The sequence below is a fragment of the Capricornis sumatraensis genome, chromosome 8 (assembly GCF_032405125.1).
Source record: "Capricornis sumatraensis isolate serow.1 chromosome 8, serow.2, whole genome shotgun sequence".
In the NCBI taxonomy this organism is placed as follows: domain Eukaryota; kingdom Metazoa; phylum Chordata; class Mammalia; order Artiodactyla; family Bovidae; genus Capricornis; species Capricornis sumatraensis.
In genome coordinates this window covers 74,659,879-74,681,886 of record NC_091076.1, presented here as the reverse complement: position 1 = coordinate 74,681,886, position 22,008 = coordinate 74,659,879, and the positions used below count along the sequence as shown (strand labels likewise).

At 47.6% G+C, this 22,008-nt stretch overlaps 1 protein-coding gene across 1 annotated transcript; it reads left to right on the top strand.

Moving 5' to 3' along the window:
• Positions 1-122: 122 nt before the first annotated feature.
• On the top strand, positions 123-17,700 carry SHPK (sedoheptulokinase). The gene is made up of 7 exons (XM_068978303.1): positions 123-297; positions 5,048-5,189; positions 10,432-10,615; positions 11,405-11,557; positions 13,129-13,304; positions 15,469-15,669; positions 16,993-17,700. The coding sequence occupies exons 1-7, from the start codon at positions 130-132 to the stop codon at positions 17,403-17,405; spliced, it is 1,437 nt and encodes a 478-aa protein (XP_068834404.1). The 5' UTR covers positions 123-129; the 3' UTR covers positions 17,406-17,700.
• The last annotated feature ends 4,308 nt before the right edge of the window (positions 17,701-22,008 follow it).

The window sequence follows — 22,008 nt, the reverse complement described above, 5'->3', positions numbered from 1 at the left end:
GAACTCAGCCCTCCTCAACCAATGGGAAGACGAGAATTGTGTGTGTTGGGCGTGGCTGGAAAGATTGGCAGGCGAGGGCCCGCCTCGGCGCCTAGGTCCAGGGTGAAGCTTGCTGGCGCGGACGCTGTCATGGCTGCACGATCTGTCACTCTCGGCATCGACCTGGGCACCACGTCTGTGAAGGCGGCCCTGGTGGAGGCCGCACCCGGCGACCCTTCCGGGTTCGTGGTACTGGCGAGCTGTGCTCGGGCCGCGCAGGCCGAGACGGCGGCCCAGAGCGCGGCGGCGGGGCCCCAGGTGAGGCAGCTCCCTGGAGCCGCACCGCCTCCGGGAGCCTCCGGACACCCTCTCCCTCCTCAATGAAGTCTCCCTGACTGCTCCAGCCTGCCTGATCTCTGCCTGCCTGATCTCTGCTTGCCTGATGCAAGTCCCTCGATTCGATAGCTCTCCTCCCAGGAGCTTTCCCACCTGCTGGCACCGATCTAGCCACTCTCGAGCCTTCTTTGGAAGCCTTGCCCTCGGCGCTAGATCCCCGCGCTCTCTGCCCTTCACCTTCTGTACCCTGACCTGCGGGAAAATTGCTCTCCTGCATATGGAGTGATCTCAGGCCACCTTCTCATTCTTGTGGCTCTCTGCTCCTCACATCTGCCCCGTGTCCTCAAATTCAGGATTCAGTTTGTTTCCTAGGGCAGTGTCTGGGTTTTCCTTGAGAAATCCGATGCAAAACCAGGTGTAACGTGCCCCTCTCTCATCCCACAGCTATAGATTGTGGGTGGAGGAACTCAAACATTTGGCTAGCAAAAGTCCCTTGACCCCAAAGGCTGAGAGAGCTTGGAGGAAAGACATTAGGACAGGTTGACATTGAGAAGTTCAGATTGGTATTTCTACACAAAAACTAGTGTTAATCCTCAGAGATGGAGTCCATTAATTCCCTGAAAAAGGTAGCTCAATGTTCAATTCATTGATAATAGAAATTAATATCTAGGAACTTTCTTTGTAACCTCATGACTTTCTGGATCTCTGCTTGTTCTTATAATTGAAATAGATAACCTCTATGGCCACTGCCGGCCACAAACCTTGATTTTCTGAGCCAAACCCTATTCCCAAGAACTTTGTTTTTCACAAGCTCTTGCTACATAACTGGGCTCAGTTCTTTAGGGTTCACACTCCGTCTTTTTTTCTTTTTTTGGCTGCACTTTGCATCATGTTGGATCTTAGTTCCCCATCCAGGGTTCAAACCCAGGCCCTCCTCAGTGAAAGTGTAGAGTTCTAACCACAGGGCTTCCAGGGAAGTCCCCAGAGTCCATCTTGCTCAGAAGCACTTCAGAGGATAAAGATTTCAGGAGCACATTTTCACAGAGTCTTTCAAAATTAGTTTGGTTGGAGCATCAGGGCATTTTAGTATCGTTATCTCACGTCATGGACCTTGACACGGAGGCAACGTCAGCTTGGACCCCGTCGGGCTGAGCAGCAGAGCCAAGATTCCAGGAAGTGGGTTTTAGGCAGTGCCCTTTTTCTCTTGAGATAGTGCCACTTCTTGGCTCTAGACATAGGGCCACATTCCCCACTTCCTCCAGTGTTCAGCATGCTGTTCTCTGTTTATAGGCACACCCAGTGCTCCACACCTGCCTAAGGAGGGGTTTAGGAGATGTTCATAATAGCCCCCTCCCTTGCATCCTCCGCATGTGTGCTGTGCTCTGGGACAAACAGCACTACTGTAATTTCACCTGGAGCAGGATTTCTCAACCTTGGCACTGTTGATACTAGACGGCAGGATGATTCTTTGTTGTGAGGGGCTGTCCTGTACGTTGTAGGTTATTTAATAGCATCCCTGGCCTCTAACCCATTGCAAGCTGGTAGAGCCCTCCTCCCCAGTTGCAACACCCCCAAATATCTCCATATTGCTAAATGCCCCCTAGGGGACAAAAATCACCCCTGGAGTAAGAACTACTGATCTATAGAAACCCCTGATGGTTCTGTTCCATCCTCCTGTCCACATTTCTCACTCTTTAGAAGCATTGTGTACTCCATGGCCGAATTTGGCAACTATGTGGAAGGTCAGATGTTTAGCTCTTTGCAGCTTTAAAATAGCAGGATTTTTGAGGGGAAACTCTGTCTACCCTCCTTTCTTTGGCTGTGCTACACGGCTTGTGGGATCTTAGTTCCCAGACCAGGGATCAAACCCAGGCCCACAGCAGTAAAAGTGCTGAGTCCTAACCACTGAATTGCCAGGAAATTCCCTCTGCAACCCTTTCTGTGCTATTAATTTTTCCTTTCTGGGCTTCCATTTTCCCCTCTGTTAAAGGAGTGGGGAGGAGGAGGGTTGAATGAGTTCTTAAGCTCTTTTTTTTTCAATCTGAAGTTCTAGGATTTGATCTGGATATAGACTACTTGATATTCCGAATCAAGGAATGGGGGCAGCTTCTGTCTTATTACACTGTGGGTGTACCCATTGTCTGTCCAAGAACTACTCCCCCGTCACACTCACCACTAAAACTCGCTGTACACTGACTGCCTCCTTGTCTTCACTCCATCCAGCCTGTTCCCCTCCTCCGCTGTCCCTATCCACACAGCTCACCCACTTTGGGCCCATATAGAGAACAACTTCTCTGTTCTGGGTTCATGCACCATCTGAGGGCCACGTGGGAACTCTGTAAACCAGCACTGTCCAGTGGAAATGTGAGTCTCATGTAGTTTTCAGTCTTCTGGCAGCTGTGTTAAAAAACAGTAAAAAGAAACCCTGAAATTAATTTTCATTGCCTATTTTACGTAACCCAATGTATCCAAATGTATCATTTCAATATGTAATAATATGAAGTCATTAATGAGAGATTGTGCTTTATTTTTTTCTTACTAAATCTGAAATTTGGTGTGTAGTTTTCAATGTGGGCTAGCCTCGTGTGGCTAATCACTGCTGTGTTGGACAGGGCAGGTGTAAACAAATGTCTCTTCCCTGCTTCCTTCTTCCTTTGCCTGCTGTCTTAGTTCTTCCCTCCTGGGGGATCATGCTCATCTGTGCAGCTTCTTTCTGCCCTTTTACTGCTCAGTCAGTTTTCCTGTAGTCTCTTCTGCATAAAGAGTCTTGTTAGGAGACTTCCCTGGCAGTCCAGTGGTTAAGACTCCAGACTTCTGTTGCAGGAGGCACGGGTTCGATGTCAAGTCTGAGAAATAAGATCCCTCATGCCACGTTCAGTTCAGTTCAGTTGCTCAGTTGTGTCCAACTCTTTGCAACTCCATGGACTGCAGCACACCAGGCTTCCTTGTCCATCACCAACTCCCAGAACTTGCTTAAACTCATGTTCATTGAGTCGGTGATGCCATCCAGCCATCTCACCCTCTGTCATTGCCTTCTTCTCCTGCCTTCAATCTTTCCCAGCATCAGGGTCTTTTCTAAGGAGTCAGTTCTTTGAATCAGGTGACCAAAGTATTGGAGTTTCAGCTTCAGCATCAGTCCTTCCAGTGAATACTTTCAGGGTTGATTTTCTTTAGGGTTGACTAGTTAATTGACCACACCACGCCAAGTGGTTCAGTCCAAAAAAAGAGCCTTGTTAGGATACGGGGCTGCCTCCTCAAGAAAATGCTCTGTGCTATCTGCTCACTCTTTCCCCCATCCTATCCCTCCTCACCTCCTTCTTTCTAATCCTTTGGTCATATCTGTTTGGAGCCAAGAACTGCCACAGCCCAAGGCCAGCTGACAGATTAAGTGCTAGCTCCAAGGAGGGGAGGCCTACACTGCCTCTGGAGCAAATTCTGGCCCCTCGGCACGTCAGGAAATGTCTGCCTGAATGTGATTGGAAGCAACCACTAGCACCTGTTGTCAGGTGCTTTAGTCCAGGAAGCCTTTCTTCTCTTTCTTTTAAAAAATAAGTTACAAGTTTTTTTTATTTTTAAAATTTTTATTTATTTATTTGTCTGCACCAGCTCTTGGCTGTGGCATGAGGGATCTTCAGTTGCAGCATGCAAACTCTTAGCTGTGGCAAATTTGATAGAGTTCCCTGACTAGATCTCAAACCTGAGCCCCTGGCATTGGGAGCTCGGAGTCTTAGCCACTGGACCACCAGGGAAGTCCCTAGGAAAGCTCTCTTGTCTACATCTTTCCTGCTGTGTTCCATCCTTTCTCTGCCCCAGCGTTCCATGTACCTTGCCTTATTTCCCCTTGTAGCACATCTTTCTTGTGTTTGCTTGTCCTGCTGGACTATAGGGCTTCCCTGGTAGCTCAGCTGGTAAAGAATCCACCTGCGATGCAGGAGATCCCAGTTCAGTTCCTGGGTCCAGAAGACCCCCTGGAGAAGGGACAGGCTACCCACTCCAGTATTCTTGGGCTTCTCTGGTGGCTCAGTTGGTGGCTCACCTGCGATGCAGGAGACCTGGGTATGACCCCTGGGTTGGGAAGATCCCCTGGAGGAGGCATGCAGTCCACTCCAGTATTCCTGCCTGGAGAATCCCCATGGACAGAGGAGCCTGGCGGACTACAGTCCATGAGGTTGCAGAGAATCAGACATGACTGAGTGACTAAGCACAGCACACAGCGCAGCTGGACTGTAAGTGCTGGTAGGGCAGGGCAGCGCTTTGCTCAGCTCAGACTGTTCCACAGCAAGGGCCAGAGTCTGGCCACTGGTTGAACTTGAGCTGCAGTTGCTTCTCATCTCTAAGTGAAGTCGCTCAGTCGTGTCTGACTCTTTGCGACTCCATGGATTGTAGCCCACCAGGTTCCTGCTTCCATGGGATTTCCCAGGCAAGAATGCTGGAATAGGTTGCCATTTCCTTCTCCAGGGGATCTTCCCGACCCAGGGATCAAACCCGGGTCAAGCCCTCCCTCATTGGTAAAGGGAGGAGTGGAACCTTACCCACCACATTCCTACTCCAGGAGGAGGTGGTGGAGACCCCTCAGGCCCACATCTCAGCCTTGAGGCCCAGTCAGCAGGTCCTGGAAGTGACCTTGGGGGAATTAGCTAGGCAGCCCCCACGCAGGAAGTCCCCGCCGCCTCTGTCTTCCTCTCCTCCCAGAGTGTGTGCGTCTGCCCAGCATGTCCTATTCTGTTTCCAGGGGCAAGAACAGGATGTGAGGAGAATCATCCAGGCCCTCCACGAGTGTCTTGCTGCCCTTCCCCGGCAGCAGCTCCGGAAGGTCTGTGGCATCGGCGTGTCAGGGCAGATGCATGGAGTCGTGTTTTGGAAAACAGGCCAAGGTATGCTGGGCTTGGGGGCAATCGTGTTCTGTTAACAGTCACCCTGTGGGTGTGGGTTCTATCCCTGTTCTGTGACTAAGATCCCACCTGCCTCCAGGACAAAAAAAAACCCAGTGTTAAACAGAAGCAATATTGTAACAAGTTCAATGTTATTGTTTAGTTGCTCAGTCCGACTCTTTTGCAATCCCATGGACTGTAGCCTGCCAGGCTCCTCTGTCCATGGAATTCTCCAGGCAAGTATACTGGAGTGGGTAGCCATTTCCTCCTCCAGGGGATCTACTTGACCCTGGAATCGAACCCTCATCTCCTGCATTGCAGGCAGATTCTTTATCACGGAGCCACCAGGGAAGCCCTATAAAGACTGTAATAATGGTCCACATTGAAACAAAACACAGCAAAAGCAGTCACCCTGTGATCTTTGATGGCCTCAGCCTGTGGCGCAGCTGAAAGCAGGAATTTGGTTCCCTGCCCAGAGACTGAAGTCAGGGTGAGGCAGTGAGAGAGCTGAATCCTAGCCCCTAGACCCATAGCCAGGGACAAGGTGCTGGTCTGTCAGCTTTGTAGAAAGGAATTTCCACAAAGATACAAAACGTAGTGAAACAAGTGCATTGTTTGTTAGGAGGAAAAAGGGTATGTGTGGATAGATGCAGGGGTGGGCTCAGGGAAAGAGTTGTGCCCTCGTGGTAGTTTGAATCACTTATATGGGGCATTTCTTCTGGTTTCCTCTGGCTGCCAATCACCTTGCTTTGCCATGTTTAGTTTATCTCAGGGTCCTCCCCTGTGTGCATGCTCATCTCTTAGCCGAGATGGATTCTAGGGAAGAGGCCTATGGGAATGTTGACATCACCTACTATGGGGTGGCACTCCCTCCCTTTTTGACCCCTGAGGAGCCTTTTTACGCATGTGTAGTTGGGAAGGTCTCCATGACCTCAAGAATGAGAAATATGTGGTCTCTCTCTTTCTTTTTTGGCTACAGGGCATGTGGGATTGTGGGATCTTAGTTCCCAGACCTTAGTTCCCATGGGTCAAACCCGTGCCCCCTGCATTGGAAGCATGGAGTCTGAACCACTGGATTGTCAGGGAAGTCTTGGCCTCTTATTAACCTTTTATCTGAGCAGGGTGCAGCTCCCCTTCGCTCCTGCTATTATCTTCGTCTTGGAGTGTCTGTCCACAGGGGACAAACTCCAGCTGCTCAGCCTGGGGCTCATCTATCTTCTGCCTCACCAGGAACCAGAAACGTGCTGCCAAAGACTCCCTGTGAAGGGTCAGGCTGTCCTCTTGCGTTTTGTGAGCATCCTGTCCTGTTCAAAGATGTAATAAATTGAACTGTCCACTCACACATTATACATGAACCGGGAGAGGGTGAAGAGTGAGTCCTCTCTGATTCTCTGTTGGATTCAGTCGAGTGGATTTTTTTCATAGCTTTCTCTTTCTTTGTACCAGTATCTCGGAGCATCAGTGCCAACACCAAGAGATTAGTGTAGCTGCAGGAGATATTGAGACATAGAGGAAACTTTTCTGCATTTGAGCATAGTTTTTGTTGTTTAACATCATCACAGATATTCGTGAATTTTCAGTTCCACGTCCTTTTCATGGGAACCGTTGCTAAGCATTATTTTGTTGGGTATTTATTTCAGAAGGTCTGCCACAGTGTAGATGTGGGTGGCTTGTTCTGTTTGGCCTCCAGGAGGGGAATTAAGCCAGCAAAACAGCAATGGACACTCTGCATGCCAGGTGCAGAGCTAAGGGCATTACCTGTGTGATCTCATCAAATTTTCCCAACATCCTTATGATGTAGGTGACATTATTGTCCCTCTTGAGCAGATGAGAAGTGGAGGTTCAGAGAGATTATAAAACAATATGCTTAGGGTCATATGACAGCAAGTGGTGACTCCAGCTTTCAAACCCAAGTCTGTCTGACTTCAGACACCTGAACTTTGAAAGGTCTCTGGGAGGACCAGAGCCGCACAAGGATACACTAGCTCAACGAAGGGAGGAACAGCCCAACAGAATGTCCAGGGAAGGAAGGATCAGGCTCCTGGAGGAAGTTGTGAGCTTCTGTTATGGCAAGCATGAAGAAAAATTTTTAAAAATTCTATAATGTTCAGGACTTCCCACGTAGCTCAGTGGTAAAGAATCCACCTGCCAATGCAGAAGACATGGTTTTGATCCCTGGTCCGGGAAGATCCCACGTGCTGCCAAACAATTAAACCTGCGCACCCCAACTACTGAGCCTGTGCTCTCGAGCCCGTGGGCCACAACTTCTGAGTCCACTGCCCTAGAGCCTGTGCTTCTGTGACAAGAGAAGCCACCGCAATGAGAGGCCCACACACTGCATTGAAGAGTAGCCCCCGCTCTCTGCACCTGGAGAAAAGCCCATGAAGTAGTGGGTAGCCTTTCCCTTCTCCAGGGACTCTCCCCAACCCAGAAATTGAACCGGGGTATACTGCATTGCAGGCAGATTCTTTACCAACTGAGCTATCAGGGAAGCTCCGATGAAGACCCAGCACAGCCATAAATAAATAAATAAAATTATATATATATATATATATATATATATATTCTACATAGACATAAAAGTAGGGAGAACAGTGTTATTATGAATCAACACACACCCATCACCCAGCTTCAAAAATATCAACATTTTTCTGCAAGTGTTTTAAGCAGAGGATGATGGCTACTGGGGGAAGGATTGCAGTTAAGATCTGAACATGGGATTCACCTCTCCTTTGCCTGGAGAATCAGTGATTCCGATTCCCCTGGGCCAAGTGAGTGGCAACCTGCTTTTGAGCAGCTTGACGGAGGTCTGGTGATGCAGCCTTTGATCAGTCCCCAGGATGGGCCTGGATAAGTGCAGAAGCCAGCCCAGGCTCTCCCCCTCCTCCTTTCCCATTGTCTGCCCATTGTCAGGCCAGCAGGGACCGCGGGAGCTGCTTGGCTCCCATCAGTAGCAAGAGCCAAAGGCTGGTCATGGTGTTAGTGCTGACCTCTCGGGGAGACTCTAGGTTGTAAAAGCTTTTTAAACTCCTTAATTTTGCATTAATGAGAATAAACGTCCTTTTAATACTAAAGCCCTTCCCAGAGAGGACAGCAGAGATCTAATGACTGTGGTCTGGTCACATGCCTTCCCTTCTGCCCATCTCCTGGACCCTGTAACAACCACACAAACCATCATCCATATGGGTGGGGAGAGCTTCTTAATATTTCATGGAGCCCGCCTGCCCACCTCCTTGGTTTGGTTTCTGTTTATGGGAAGGAGGAGAGCCACCATTTGACCATGATGATAACCCGCTTAGCGGAGTGAGTGAAATCCTATTTGAGATCAAGTAGTTCTGCTTTTAACAGTGGCCATAATTTGGTTTGATTTCAGAATCTGCAATCCTTGCTGGGCCCCATGGGAGACATAGGAATGGGGATTCAGCCCTCCTCTGCCAGGGCTCACTTAAGGCGGTCAGCACAGACGGGCACCAGTAACCTGAGCAGAGAGCTAAGTGCCTCCTTGAGGGCACAGGCGAGCCCATTGGAGGAGAAGAGAGGGAGTGACTAGTGTCTTTTGAGAGGCCTGTGGTTATGCCAGTTTCCACATTCCATTTTCAGGCTCAGTAATGGCAGGAGACAAGTGGGGATCATAAAACCAAGCTAAAAGGCCAGCAGCAGGCAGGGAGAAAATTTTCAGCAGTGTATAGTAGACAAAGGATGAAGCTGGGGGCCTATGAAGAATGAGTAACAAAGAAAGGACCAATGGCCCTGTGGACTAATAGGCAAAGGAAACCAATAGGCAGATGTTAGAAGAGAAAGTACAAATAGCTAAAAAGCACTTGAAAAGCTGTTCGATGTCACTATTAATTAGGGAAATGCAGATGAAAATAACAGTGAGAAATCATTTTTCCTCTCACTGGATTGTAAGAAATCAGTTTGAGAATGTCAAGAGTTGGCAAAGGGGGTGGAAAATTGGTTTTTTAAAATACTGTTCCAGGGGGTTTCCCTGGACACCGGTTTGATCCCTGATCTGGGAAGATTCCACATGCCTCCAAGCAACTAAGTTTGTGAGCCACAACTGTTGAGCCTGTGCTCTAGAGCTCTTATCACGCATATGTTGTAAGGCTAATATGTAGATTAAATAAATTAATATTTTGAAAGTGCTTTGAACAATCCCTGGTACATGGTAAGAACTCTGTTTTATAACACAGACAAAATAAAAATGATAGTCCTAGAAGTTTTTTAAAAAGGGTCAAAAGAGTGTTGGAAGCAGATAAAAGGGTTGGGAAAAAAAAAAAAGCTGCAGATGTCCAGCTTCAGTGCAGGGGTTAGACTCCCAGCTTTAGGCAGAAATGTGGCTTTGAGGGTAGATTACCCTAAAGGGGGGCCACCCCATTGCCCGCCTACGCCTATTTTCCAGGTGAAACTTTAAAAGGTTCAGGTGCATACATTTGTGACCACCTCTCTGCTCTTTTTCTTCTTTAAAAAATAATTTTTATTGGAGTAGAGTTGATTTACAATATTGTGTTAGTTTCAGATGTGCAGCAAAGTCAATCAGTGATGCATATACCGATACCCACTCTTTTTCAGATTCTTTTCCCATATAGTTGATTACAGTGTTTTGAGTTGCCTGTGCTATACAGTAGGTCCTTATTAGTTATCTATTTTTTAAAAATAAAAGTCTTGTTTATCTGTTTGGCTGTCCTGGGTCTTTGTTGTGACATGCAGGACCTTTGATCTTCATTGTGGCATGAAGAATCTTTAATTCCGCGTGTGGGATCTAGTTCCCTGACCAGGGATCGAACCCAGGCCCCCTGCTTTGGGAGCATGGAGACTTAGCCACTGGACCACCAGGGCAGTCCCCAGTTATTGGTTTTATATATAATAGTTTGTATTTGTCCATCCCGACCTCCCAATTTATCCCTTCCCGTCCTCCTCCGTAACCATATTTGTTTTCTCCGTCTGTGACCCTATTTCTGTTTCGTAAATAAGTTCATGGGTACCATTTTTTTTTTTAAGATTTCACATATAAGCACTGTCATATGATATTTGTCCTGTGTCTGACTTACTTCACTCACTGTAACCATCTCTAGGTCCATCCACTCCCTGCTCTTCTGGGTCCTGGCTAGGACCCCTGTGTGTGAATAAAGCATTGTCATGGGTGATAAAGTCTGTCCTGTAACCTCACTAGCAGGGTAGTCTCAAGGACATGCTGGTGCCCATCAGTTGCCCTATTCTCCTTTCTTGCTCATCTTCCTTCCAGGCTGTGCATGGACAGAGGGAGGGGCCGCCTCTGTGTTCGAGCCTAGAGCTGTGAGCCACCTGGTCACGTGGCAGGATGGCCGGTGTAGCAGCGAGTTCCTGGCTTCTCTGCCCCAGCCGGAGTCGCATCTCAGCGTGGCCACGGGGTTTGGCTGTGCAACTATCTTCTGGCTTTTGAAAAATAGGTACGGACAACTGTTCTTTGAATCGGATGATGGATTTTCAGGGGAATGAGAGTGGCTAGCTGATGGCTCAGTGGGTAAAGAATCCGCCTGCAGTGTAGGAGGCGCAGGAGACGTGGGTTTGATCCCTGGGTCAGGGAAGGCCCCCTGGAGAAGGACATAGCAACCCAGTCCAGCATTTTTGCCTGGAAAATCCCATGGACAGAGGACCCTGGAGGGCTACACTCCATGGGGTTGCAGAGTCAGACACAACTGAGCCCAAGCACTATGATTTTGATGCAGGAGAGTGGCTAGGGAGCTGTACCTCTAGCCGGTCAGCATCACTCCACACTGGACTGTCCCTTAGTGAGCGTGGCCCTGCACAGCGTACAGTCTCAAGACCTAGACTTGGTCTACCACTGCTTCTTCATTTTGCATAGGGGGCTTGTTGGTTATCTGATTCTAACCCAGAGGGGAAAAGAAGGGGCCAGAGAGGGTAAGGGAGTTGCCAATGGTCACATGATGGGTTCATAGTGGGCTCAGGACTGCTAAGAACGGTTGCTGTCCTGCTTTCCCAGGCATGATGTGACCTCCTATGAATACCCTCCCCTAAGGCTGACTCCGGCCAGCTCGGCTTGGAGGCTTTTGGAGGTCCTCACCTTGGGAAGTTTGGCTGTGGGGGACTGTAGCCTGTGGGATTCTGGTCGCTGCCCAGTTATGCCATGTCTCGTCCACACTGCCCTCAGTTAGCTGCGGCTTGTGCTTTTCAGTCAATATTAAACCACGCTGAATTGTTTTGGGTATGACAAACAGCCCGGAGTTCCTCAAGTCCTACGATACAGCTGGCACCATCCATGACTATGTGGTTGCCATGCTGTGCGGCTTGGCAAGACCCTTGATGTCCGACCAAAATGCTGCTAGCTGGGGCTATTTCAACACCAGGAGCCAAAGCTGGAACTTGGAGATGTGAGTATAACCTTGCAGGCTGGCTTGAGGCTGAAAGGTAGAATCTCTGAAGTGGGAGCTTCAGTGGGGTTTTCCCATCTGGGAGTAGTGGAGGATTCCATGAGGCCAAGAATCAGGTTCCAACAGCCCCCAGCTTGTTCCAGGCTCTGGGCATGGGTGGGCCGGACTGTAAGTGAAGTCCTTGGGGAAGGGTGCTGCCCACCATGCCATGCTCTCCTGCTCCTCCACCGTTGCCCGGGCCTGGGTGCACTCCCCGGTTCTTTCTGAATCCTGGACCCAGCCCATAGATGCTAAACAACAACTTTCATTTTTAAATTTTATTTTATCTTATTTTTTTTAACTTTCTATTTTATATTGGAGTATAGTTGATTAACAATGTTGTGTTAGTTTCAGGTGTGTGACAAAGTGATTCAGTTATACAAAAACATGTACCTATTTTTTCTTCAAATTATGTTCCCATTTAGGTTGCTACGTAACATTTAGCAGAGTTCTCTGTGCTGTGCAGTAGGTCCTTGTTGCTTTTCCATTTTATTTTATTTATTTTTTGAAGTAGAAAAGAATAGCTTTATTGCTTTGTCAGGCAAAGGGGGTACATGGCAGGCTCCTGACTGTGAAAATTGTGTGTCCTCCAGTTATCCATTTTAAATATAGCAGTGTGTATATGTCCATCCCAAACTCCCTAACTATCCCTCCCCACCACCATTTTATATATATATATATATACATTTTTTTATGACACAAACCTTTAAAAGCACTTCATTTATTTAATTTATTTTTAATCTTTAATTTATTTTAATAATAGCTTGTATGCATAGAGTTTTACATCTTTTATTAAATTTATTGTAGGTATTTGACTGTTTTTGATAATATTTTAAATGCATTTTCTTTTTTAAAATTAATTTTTATCATAATATATTTAAAAGTAGGGTTAAGAAATGGAAGGAGTAGGCTTGAGGGATACCTTTTAAGTTCTTTTGAAACAATCATTTGCCTTTTCAGGTCCAGAGGTCCATAAATTCACTTCCTCCAAGTCCCAAATTCTGAGCTCTGTAATAAAACAAAAAGCGCCTGGTAGTTCAGGTAAAGGACTTTCTAGCATGTTTTATGAAATTGACAGCCCCATGTTCACTAACCCTGAGTGGTGACTACATTTGGTATTCAGGAGACTGATGGGTTTGACTTTGGTTTGGCCTGTGTTAACCAACTGTGACTTGGCTCTAAAACTTTGACTGCCCCCCTTTGCAGAGTGTTTGTGCTTCCCTCAAACACAGGAGGCCAGATGCCGATCTGCTTCTTAGCCAATCCTTTCCGATCACCTCTGCTTAAACTGGTTATGTTCTTCCTTGGAAGGCCCATCCCAAGCTCTTGAAAGCCAGTGTTCACTCTAAAACACTCAAAACATCTCATGGATTTAAAAAAAAGGCAAAAGGGCCGTCTGTACAAACACTGGATTCTGCCCTCTCTTCTTGAACGCGTGTCCCAGGGCACTTTCCTTTGCTCAGTTTCCTGGAAGCAACAGGAGACAGAAGATCCAGTACCGGGTAGACAGACTGTCCACTTTCGATTTGCAGACTGAAGGCCGCCGGCTTTCCCGTCCAGCTGCTCCCAGTGGTAGCGGAGCCTGGCAGTGTGGCAGGAAGAACCTCGCAGGCCTGGTTTGAGATCCCAAGGGGGACACAGGTGGGCGTGGCCTTGGGTGATTTGCAGGCCTCCGTCTATTCCTGCATGGCCCAAAAGACCGATGCCGGTAAGTCTTTCTTTGGTTCTCTCCTCTAGTCTCTACTGGGGCCTCATAAGCCTCAGCTCTGTGTGAGGGTCTGAGGGGCACACATAGCCAGCCATCTCAATGTCCTCTTGACCGTTGTCCTGCAAACATGAAAAATACCTTTGGGACTTCCCTGGTGGTCCAGTGGTTAAGACTTCGTGCTCTCAATACAGGGGGCCCAGGTTTGATCTGTGATCAAGGAACTAGATCTTGCATGTTGCAACTAAGAGCCCACAGGCTCTTAGTCCAATAAAAAACAAAACAAACAAACAAAAACCCCACCGTCATCCCTACAGGTGAAGCCCCCACCCAGGGAGCTTATCATCTAGCAGGAAGAGCTCTGCCCTGAGCGCAGCCAGTGCCTTTCTTTTCTAGGGCCAGGGGAGGAAAACGACTCTCTCTAGGTAGCTGGTTTCTGTGTGTCTCCCTGACCAAGGAAACAGATGAGTAGATTAGGGTTTTTGTTACTGTGTGTGTGTCAGTGAAAGTTCTCTTGGATTTGATTAGAAGTGCAGATTTTCCTGTATTTCGTGTGAGAGAGTCACAGTGAGGTAGACGCTGCCCTCCAAGGCAAGGGTTGGCAAAGTTTTCCTGTAAAGGGCCAGGTAGTAAATATTTCAGGCTTTGTGGGCCATTCAGTTTCTGCCACAACTACTTACCTGCTGTTGGGGCAGCAAACCAGCCTTAGCTAATGCATAAGTGAGCGGGTGTAGCTGTGTTCCAATAAAACTTTATTTATAGAGGCTGAAATGTGAATTTCATAAAATTTTCATGTCTCGTGAAATAGTCTTCTTCTTTTCATTTCTTTTCAACCATTTAAAAAGGTAAGAATATCCCACTGGGGTTGTAAAATGGTGCAGTCCCTTTGGAAAACAGTCTGACAGTTCTCCGAAAGTTTAGCATGGAATTACCATGACCCAGCAAATCCTCTCCTTGGTGTTTACCCAAGGGATTTGAAAACACGTGTCCACACAAAAACTTGTACACAATTTTTTCCCTGCAGCCTTATTCATAATAGCCAAAAGACAGAAACAACCCAAATGTTCATCAACTGATAAGCGGATTTTTAAAATGTGGTATATCCACAGAGATAACATGCTACAACATGGGAAAGAAAGTGAAAGGCCACATAGTGTGTGATTCCATTCCTGGGAAATGTCCAGAGTTGAACAGGCAAATTCATAGAGACAGAAAGAAGATTCATGGTTGTCAGGGGCTGGGAGTGGGGGTTGATTGCTAACCCGTAAGTGATTTCTTTCCAGAGTGGTAAAAATGTCCTAAAATTAGATCACAGTGATGTTTACCTGTGTATGTACTATAAACAGTGCATGAAGGAATATACTAGAAAGCACAGAACTGCACACTTGAAAAGGGTGCATTTTATGGTGAATTTATTTGAATTATAATACACCTCAATAAATTTATCATTAAAAATGATATATATACAAAAGCCGCTCTTAGCTCCTAGGCCATATAAAAACAGATGGCCAGGCTAGATATGATCTGGGGGCTGTCATTTGCCCCTGCTGGGGTGGAGTAGACCTTGGACTTTGGGCCTGCCTGCCCCAGCAAGGTGTTGGCAGACTGTGTGTTTCATTTGATCCTCAGGGCAAGCAGGCTGAGTGGGCCCACTTTGACAGCCCTGCCTTGTTATCAAGGGGAACAGAGAATACATGCATCTTTCCTGGGTTTTCTTTGTTATCACATCTTTTTTCCTCCATCAGTTAGAACTATTACAATTCAAACTTTCGTTTAAAAACTGACCAGTACTATCCTTTGTTGTTGTTTAGTTGCTAGGTCACATCTGACTCTTTGTGACCCCATGGACTGTAGTCCTCCAGGGTCCTCTGTCCATGGGATTCTCCAGGCAAGGGAACTGGAGTGGGTGGTTCTATTTCTTTCTCCAGGGGATCTTCCTGACCCAGGGATGGAACCTGTCTGTTTGTCTACCGTAATGGCAGGCAGGCTTTTTTTTTTTTAAACCACTAGTGCCACCTGGGAAGTCCAGTTGATTTATTTCAATTAGTTTCTGCCTCCTGAAAGGAGGAGTATCAAGAAATTTGTGGCACATTTCCCCAGCCCCATTGTGACTTGTGGCCTCTGAGTTAGCCCAACAGGCCTAACCTCTGCTTTCCTCGGACCCCAGTTCTCAACATCAGCACCTCGGTTCAGCTGGTAGCCTCCATGCCTTCAGGATTCCAGCCAGCGCAGACTCCAGACCCCGCAGCCCCAGTTGCCTACTTCCCATACTTCGACAGGACTTATCTGGCTGTGGCAGCGTCACTCAACGGGGGGAACGTGCTGGCCACGTTTGTCCGCATGCTGGTCCAGTGGATGGCAGATCTAGGTAAGGCTGGTCCTTTCAGGGGTGTGTTCTCTGCTTGTCCTTTCTGTGTGGCAGTGTCCTGGTGCTGAATGTGCAATAAACTTCTAGATTCATGTCTCAGACTGAACGAGGTTCTGGCACATTCCTTCCTTCTGCAGGGATCTGAGCTGGCAGCCTTCTTTACTCTCATCTTCTGAGCGGCCATTGCCTACTCTCCTTTGAGAGTACTGCTCCTAACCTTGACTGCGGAGTGTCCTCATAGTCTGCCAGCTCTCCCTGACCCCACTGTGTTACTTTGTAGATCAATAAGCCTCTGGGTCCCATGTATTTGAGATTTGCCTTATTTCTTTTTTTCCTTACTTATTTGGCTGCATTGGGTCTTAGTTGCAGCACATGGGAGTTAAATGTGTTACTGACGAGACTCTAGAGTGGCTTTTGGTTGGAGGTTCTCAGCACTATTTTTATCCCTAGAAATGGTGAATATTTGACTTGGGGAAGGGAGATCCTGAGCATGGGATTTTGTAAAAGTTCCTCAGGTGGGACTTCCTTGGTGGTCCAGTGTCTGAGACTCTGCACTCCCGATGCAGGGGACCCAGGTTCAATCTCTGGTCAGGGAATTAGATCCCACATGCTGTCACAACTAAGAGTTTGCACGTCACAACAAAGATCGAAGATCCCACGTGCTGCAACTAAGACCTGGCACAGCCACATAAGTGAATAAAATATCTTTTAAAAGTTCCCCGGGTGATTCTGATGCTCTCACGTGGTGGTAAGCACTGATCTAGAAGCTTCTACTCAAAAAGTGTGGTCCTCAGGCCAGCTGCACTGGCTTCCTCTGGGAGCTGATGACAAGTGCAGAAGCTGAGGCCCCATCCCAGGCATACTAAGCCAGAAGCTGTATTTTATTAAGATCCTGGAGTGATTCAGAACTCCAAGCTCTGGTCTAGACTGGTGGTTCTCAACCTTTGCCGAGGGGCAGGCTAGACTGTGGTCCTGGGATTTCTCTGACGCCACTAATAAGTCTACTAGCAGCTGTGATGATACTTGCTGATCAGTGTATGCATTTGGCCCACTTGGGAGCAAGCATCCCACAGCTGTGGGATGGTTAGGGCTCACACAGCATGTAAGTTCTCTTGTGAAGGCTGGGTTGGGGTGGGCAGTGAGAGAGCTGGCTGGGGTCTGGAGCTGAGCACAGCCAGCCAGACTATGTGAGTTCTGAGCCAGGAAGCAGCCTCCTACAGTGAAGAGGGGCAGCAAGTCAACCCATTTCTGCCCCCCTGGGAACTCTATAGCCTGCACTCACAGGGGTGCCTGAACTCACACGACCTTCTCTGTCCCTGGCAGGCCTGGAGGTTGAAGAATCCACGGTGTACTCATGCATGATCCAGGCAGCTGCCCAGCAGAGAGACACCTGCCTGACCATCACTCCAACAGTGCTGGGCGAGAGGCACCTGCCAGACCAGCTGGCCTCAGTGACCGGAATCTCCTCCTCTGACCTCTCCCTGGGGCACGTGACCCGGGCCCTGTGCAGAGGCATCGTTCAGAACCTGCACTCGATGCTTCCATTTGGGCAGCTCCGGGAGTGGGGTGTGGAGAGGGTGATTGGCAGTGGGAGTGCACTGTCCAGGAATGAAGTGCTGAAGCAGGAGGTGCAGAGGGCATTCCCTCTGCCGGTGTCCTATGGACAGGATGTAGACGCAGCTGTGGGGGCTGCTCTGGTCATGCTCCAGAGAAGCCTTAGCCAGCAGAAGTCCTAGCACACTCGTTGGCCAGAGGACTGTTGCAAATTTTATCTAATTAACGTCCTTGACCCGATCTTGGGGGTCATCCTTTTCCTGGACAGCTCTGTGGGCAGCTTTTAAGCAATGCTTGTTCTTGGGGCCTCAAGAGTCACACACTCATAATGCAGCCGAGAATCATCAACCAGACCCCAAATCAGTGCCTTCTGAAACTCACCTGAGAGCTGGTTGCAAATGTAGAGAAAGAAAGGAAGAAGGAAAGAGAAAGAGAGAAGGAAAAGGAGTGGTAACCCAGCGTCCTGGTCAACAGGGTCACCTGTGATTCATCTGTAGGCAAAATAAATGTCTGCTTCAGACACAAAATATAATCTGGTGGTTGTGGGCTCCAACTAAGAACACCCCGTCCTATGTTCTCACAACACAGCTGGTTGAAGGCACAGAAGAGGGAAGGAAAGGTGGGTGATGTGACCAGCAAGGGGGAGAGATGATGTATAGCCACACCATTCAGGCATTTTGTTGCCAAGAGTCTGGCCAGATAGCAGAAAGACCCTTTTCTAGGAGTGTGTCTGTGCAGCAATGTGTTTTTGCCCCTGCATGTCCCCAGGAGGCCTTCCAAGGGGAGAGTTCCAGCTGCGTGTGCTCCTGCCAGAGAGAAAGCAGAGAGAACCCCTTGTCCTGATGCCCCAGGCTGGCACTGCTGCAGAACTGGGTTTGGGAAGTTGGTCATGGCTCTGGGAATCATTTGTAGGTTGTTCCATGCAAAGCCCTGCCTGCCCCACAATTCTACTGAGACAAGTGGCTGCAGACCACTCAGGAAAGTCATGGAATTTCCATTTTGAGAGAGAAGGCACGATGTACCAAAGGATAGCAGAGAGCCCTATCCTTCGGGAGGAGCCGATGTCAGGGAGGCAGCCTGTCTTGCATTCCCAGGGTTCTCGGGGTGGAGACTGTAAATATAGGATCAGGAGCTGGATAGGTACTCTGCAAAGCACTGAAACTCTGTGTCCCCTTTCTGCATGTCCACTGTATCTCTCAGGGCTGAGCCTTGCACAGTCCAAACTTGTTAGCTAGCAGTCCTGCTGCTGTTTCTATTGCTGGTGGCCTGGAGCCTCTGCAGCAGTTTGGGTACAGCTGCCAGGGCCTCATTCTCCAGTCCGCAGTAATAAAGCGTTCACTTCTGCTCCCATGCTTAGGAGGTACCAGCCTGAGCCTCAGCTGAGGAACTGGGTCATCAGTGCTGTTTGTCAACATCCTGATCAAGCACAAAGTAGGCTTGGACTTTCCCACCTGATTGGTTTCAGTCAGTGAAACATCAACAGAAGTGATAGCTTATGGAGAACGATGTCGGTTTAGTGATCTCCGGAGAAGATTTAGCTTCGGGACCAGGGACCAGGCTTGATCACTCAAGAGACTTTGTATAGCAGAGTTTTATTACAGTGAAAAGGGACAGAGAAATCTTCTGAAATAGACACCAGAAGGGGGATGGAGAGTGCCCCCCTTGCTAGTCTTAGGAAGGGACTTATATACTTTTTCAGTTGGTTATTGCAATAAACCGAAAGAATGTCTCAAGTTTGTAGACCCACTTCCACAATATACATTTTAAGATAACAAGGTTAGAACTAACAATAGAAAGATCTTACCAGACCCTCTCCCATAATACACATTTTAAGATGACAGGATTAGTCAGAAGGTTCTCAAGAAGGAGAAATATGTCCTCAAGCAGGATACATTGTTGTCATAATGGTACAGAATCATACACTGGTACCGAGTTTAAGGGAAAACATATCCTTGAGCAAGATGAGTTGTTTTGTTGTGTAATCATGTAAAGCATCTGTCTACAATACGGGAGACCTGGGTTCAATCCCTGGGTCGGGAAGATCCCCTGGAGAAGGAAATGGCAATCCACTCCAGTACTATTGCTTGGAAAATTCCATGGACAGAGGAGCCTGGTAGGCTACAGTCCATGGGGTCGCAAAGAGTTGGACACGACTGAGTGACTTCACACACACTTTCGCACAGTCACCAGCTCTGGGCTTAAAGAAAAAAGCATTTGTCTTTTTCTCTTCCTTGAGAACTCCAGACCCCTACCTTGAGAGCCCCAGGCCCCTTTGTCCTCCTCAGGGACCCCAGACTTATCAACCTACCTAGGAATTGACTCTCTCATTCCCCTCTTTTCTTTTAGGAGAATTATGTTGCCAAGGGAAAGGGGCACCATTTTCATTCCATAACTACTTCCTGCTGTTGAGGGGCATCATCCCTAAATTGTTGAGGCAACATATTCTCCTAACTCTCATATTGAGGGTCTCTGATCCAGGGGCCTCAAGTAACAGTTGGAGGAGGTTATGGCACTTGTAGGAGCTTGAACAACCATTTATAACCTAAAAGCTTTCAGATGGTTAGAAACAAACCCCGTTTTACAGTTACAGATGTAAGGCAAAAGAGTAATTAAACCAAATTAAAACATAATCAAAATTAAAAGTCACATTATGTCCATAGTTAAGGTACAATACGTTATACCAGTCCATCTTAGGATCATTCATTTCAATTCAGTTCAGTCGCTCAGTCATGTCCGACTCTTTGCGACCCCATGAATCGCAGCCAGGCCTCCCTGTTCATCACCAGCTCCCGGAGTTTACTCAAACACATGTCCATCGAGTCGTTGATGCCATCCAGCCATCTCATCCTCTGTCGTCCCCTTCTCCTCCTGCCCCCAATCCCTCCCAGCATCGAAGTCTTTTCCAATGAGTCCACTCTTCACATGAGGTGGCCAAAGTATTGGAGTTTCAGCTTTAGCATCAGTCCTTCCAGTGAACACCCAGGACTGATCTCCCTTAAAATGGACTGGTTGGAGCTCCTTGCAGTCCAAGGGACTCTCAAGAGTCTTCTCCAACACCACAGTTCAACAGCATCAATTCTTCGGCACTCAGCTTTCTTCACAGTCCAACTCTCACATCCATACATGACCAGTGGAAAAACCATAGCCTTGACTAGACGGACCTTTGTTGGCAAAGTACTGTCTCTGCTTTTGAATATGCTATCTAGGTTGGTCATAACTTTCCTTCCAAGGAGTAAGCGTCTTTTAATTTCATGGCTGCAATCACCATCTGCAGTGATTTTGGAGCCCAATAAAATAAGAAGTCTGACACTGTTTCCACTGTTTCCCAATCTATTTCCCATGAAGTGATGGGACCAGATGCCATGATCTTTGTTTCCTGAATGTTGAGCTTTAAGCCAACTTTTTCACTCTCCTCTTTCACTTTCATCAAGAGGCTCTTTAGTTCCTCTTCACTTTCTGCCATAAGGGTGGTGTCATCTGCATATCTGAGGTTATTGATATTTCTCCTGGCAATCTTAGATATCATCAGATCAAGAAGAGCATCACATATGATTGTTGTTGGTGAAGGTATTCGCAGAGTTGAAGAAAATCCTTTCCCTGAAGTAGAGAAACCCACCATGGGAAGCCTTCAACTGATGAGGATGTTGAAAAGCTGAAAGCTGAGTCACATAGTTAATTCTAAGGCTTCAGGATATATGACAATATCTGTGTGCAAAAACAGTCTGTCATAGAGACAGCCCCTTCTTGGGGCAGTTCAAGCCCTCATTAAAGCTATGGGTAAAACTTTAAACCAACTGTCTTGTGTTTCCTGAGTTAGCCTCTTGATAATGTCATTAGCCTTTTCAACTTTTTCTGAAGATTGAGGTCTCCAGGAACAGTGTAGGTGATATTCTATTCCTAGAACTTTTGACACCCCTTGAATTACAGCAGCTTTAAAGGTGGACCATTGTCACTCTGAACTTTAGAGTTTAAGATCCCACTTGCATCATGAGAAGTCATTACAGTAAGATTTCGTCCATTCCTTAACCTTGGGCTTTAGTGGATACTGCTTTTGATGCGGAAATAAGTGAGGGTCATTGAGCTTGATAACAATAGGAACAGTATTTTGTGCTTGACTCAGTTTTTTCATCAGCCCACACCTTTACATTTTGTTTAGCTAAAAAGAGAGGGTTCCATATTCATGGAAACAGAGGTCTGGACCCAGAAAGGGTGAGGGAGACTCTGGCACAATGAAAAACAGCACAGAGTCCCAGTTTCAGCTTAAAGGAAAACTGAAATAATAACGTTTGTCTCATCCAGACAGTCCCGTTATGGTAGTGGATCGGGAGGGAAGTGGGCCAGAGGTTTCAGTGAGCACAGAGAAAGTTGCGCCAGTGTCCAAAAGAAAACCGACTGATTGGTCCCCCGCAGTTATTAATACCCAGGGCTCCTCAGGTGTTATTAGGACAGGGACTTGTGTGGGGACCCCTGGGCACCTTCAGTCTTGATTGTCCTGAGAGTCTGACCCCTGGGGCCTACGCCTCGGAAGGCAGTCTCTTTTCAGGTGTGGCCCTTTACAGACTGGACATGGAGCTGAGGGGCTGCTTGGATGCCTGAAGGCAGTCCTGCTTAAGATGCCTCTCCTTTCCACAGTAATAACAAGCCTGCCCCTTTACACCCGGGTTCCTCTGGGCATTTCTCTCAGGCTGCTTCAGAGTGTATCTAACAGCCATTGTTGGGGCTCCAGTCTTTTGCCTGGTTCTTTTTCTCCTCCTGTTTTCCTCCTCGTATTCTCTACCATAATAT

Bases quoted from the DNA above. Each gene is read 5' to 3' on its own strand.
- SHPK (XM_068978303.1), top strand. From the start codon at position 130: ATGGCTGCACGATCTGTCACTCTCGGCATCGACCTGGGCACCACGTCT. The intron at 5,190-10,431 runs GTATGCTGGGCT...TCTTCCTTCCAG, and splicing joins GTTTTGGAAAACAGGCCAAG to GCTGTGCATGGACAGAGGGA. The intron at 13,305-15,468 runs GTAAGTCTTTCT...CTCGGACCCCAG, and splicing joins GGCCCAAAAGACCGATGCCG to TTCTCAACATCAGCACCTCG.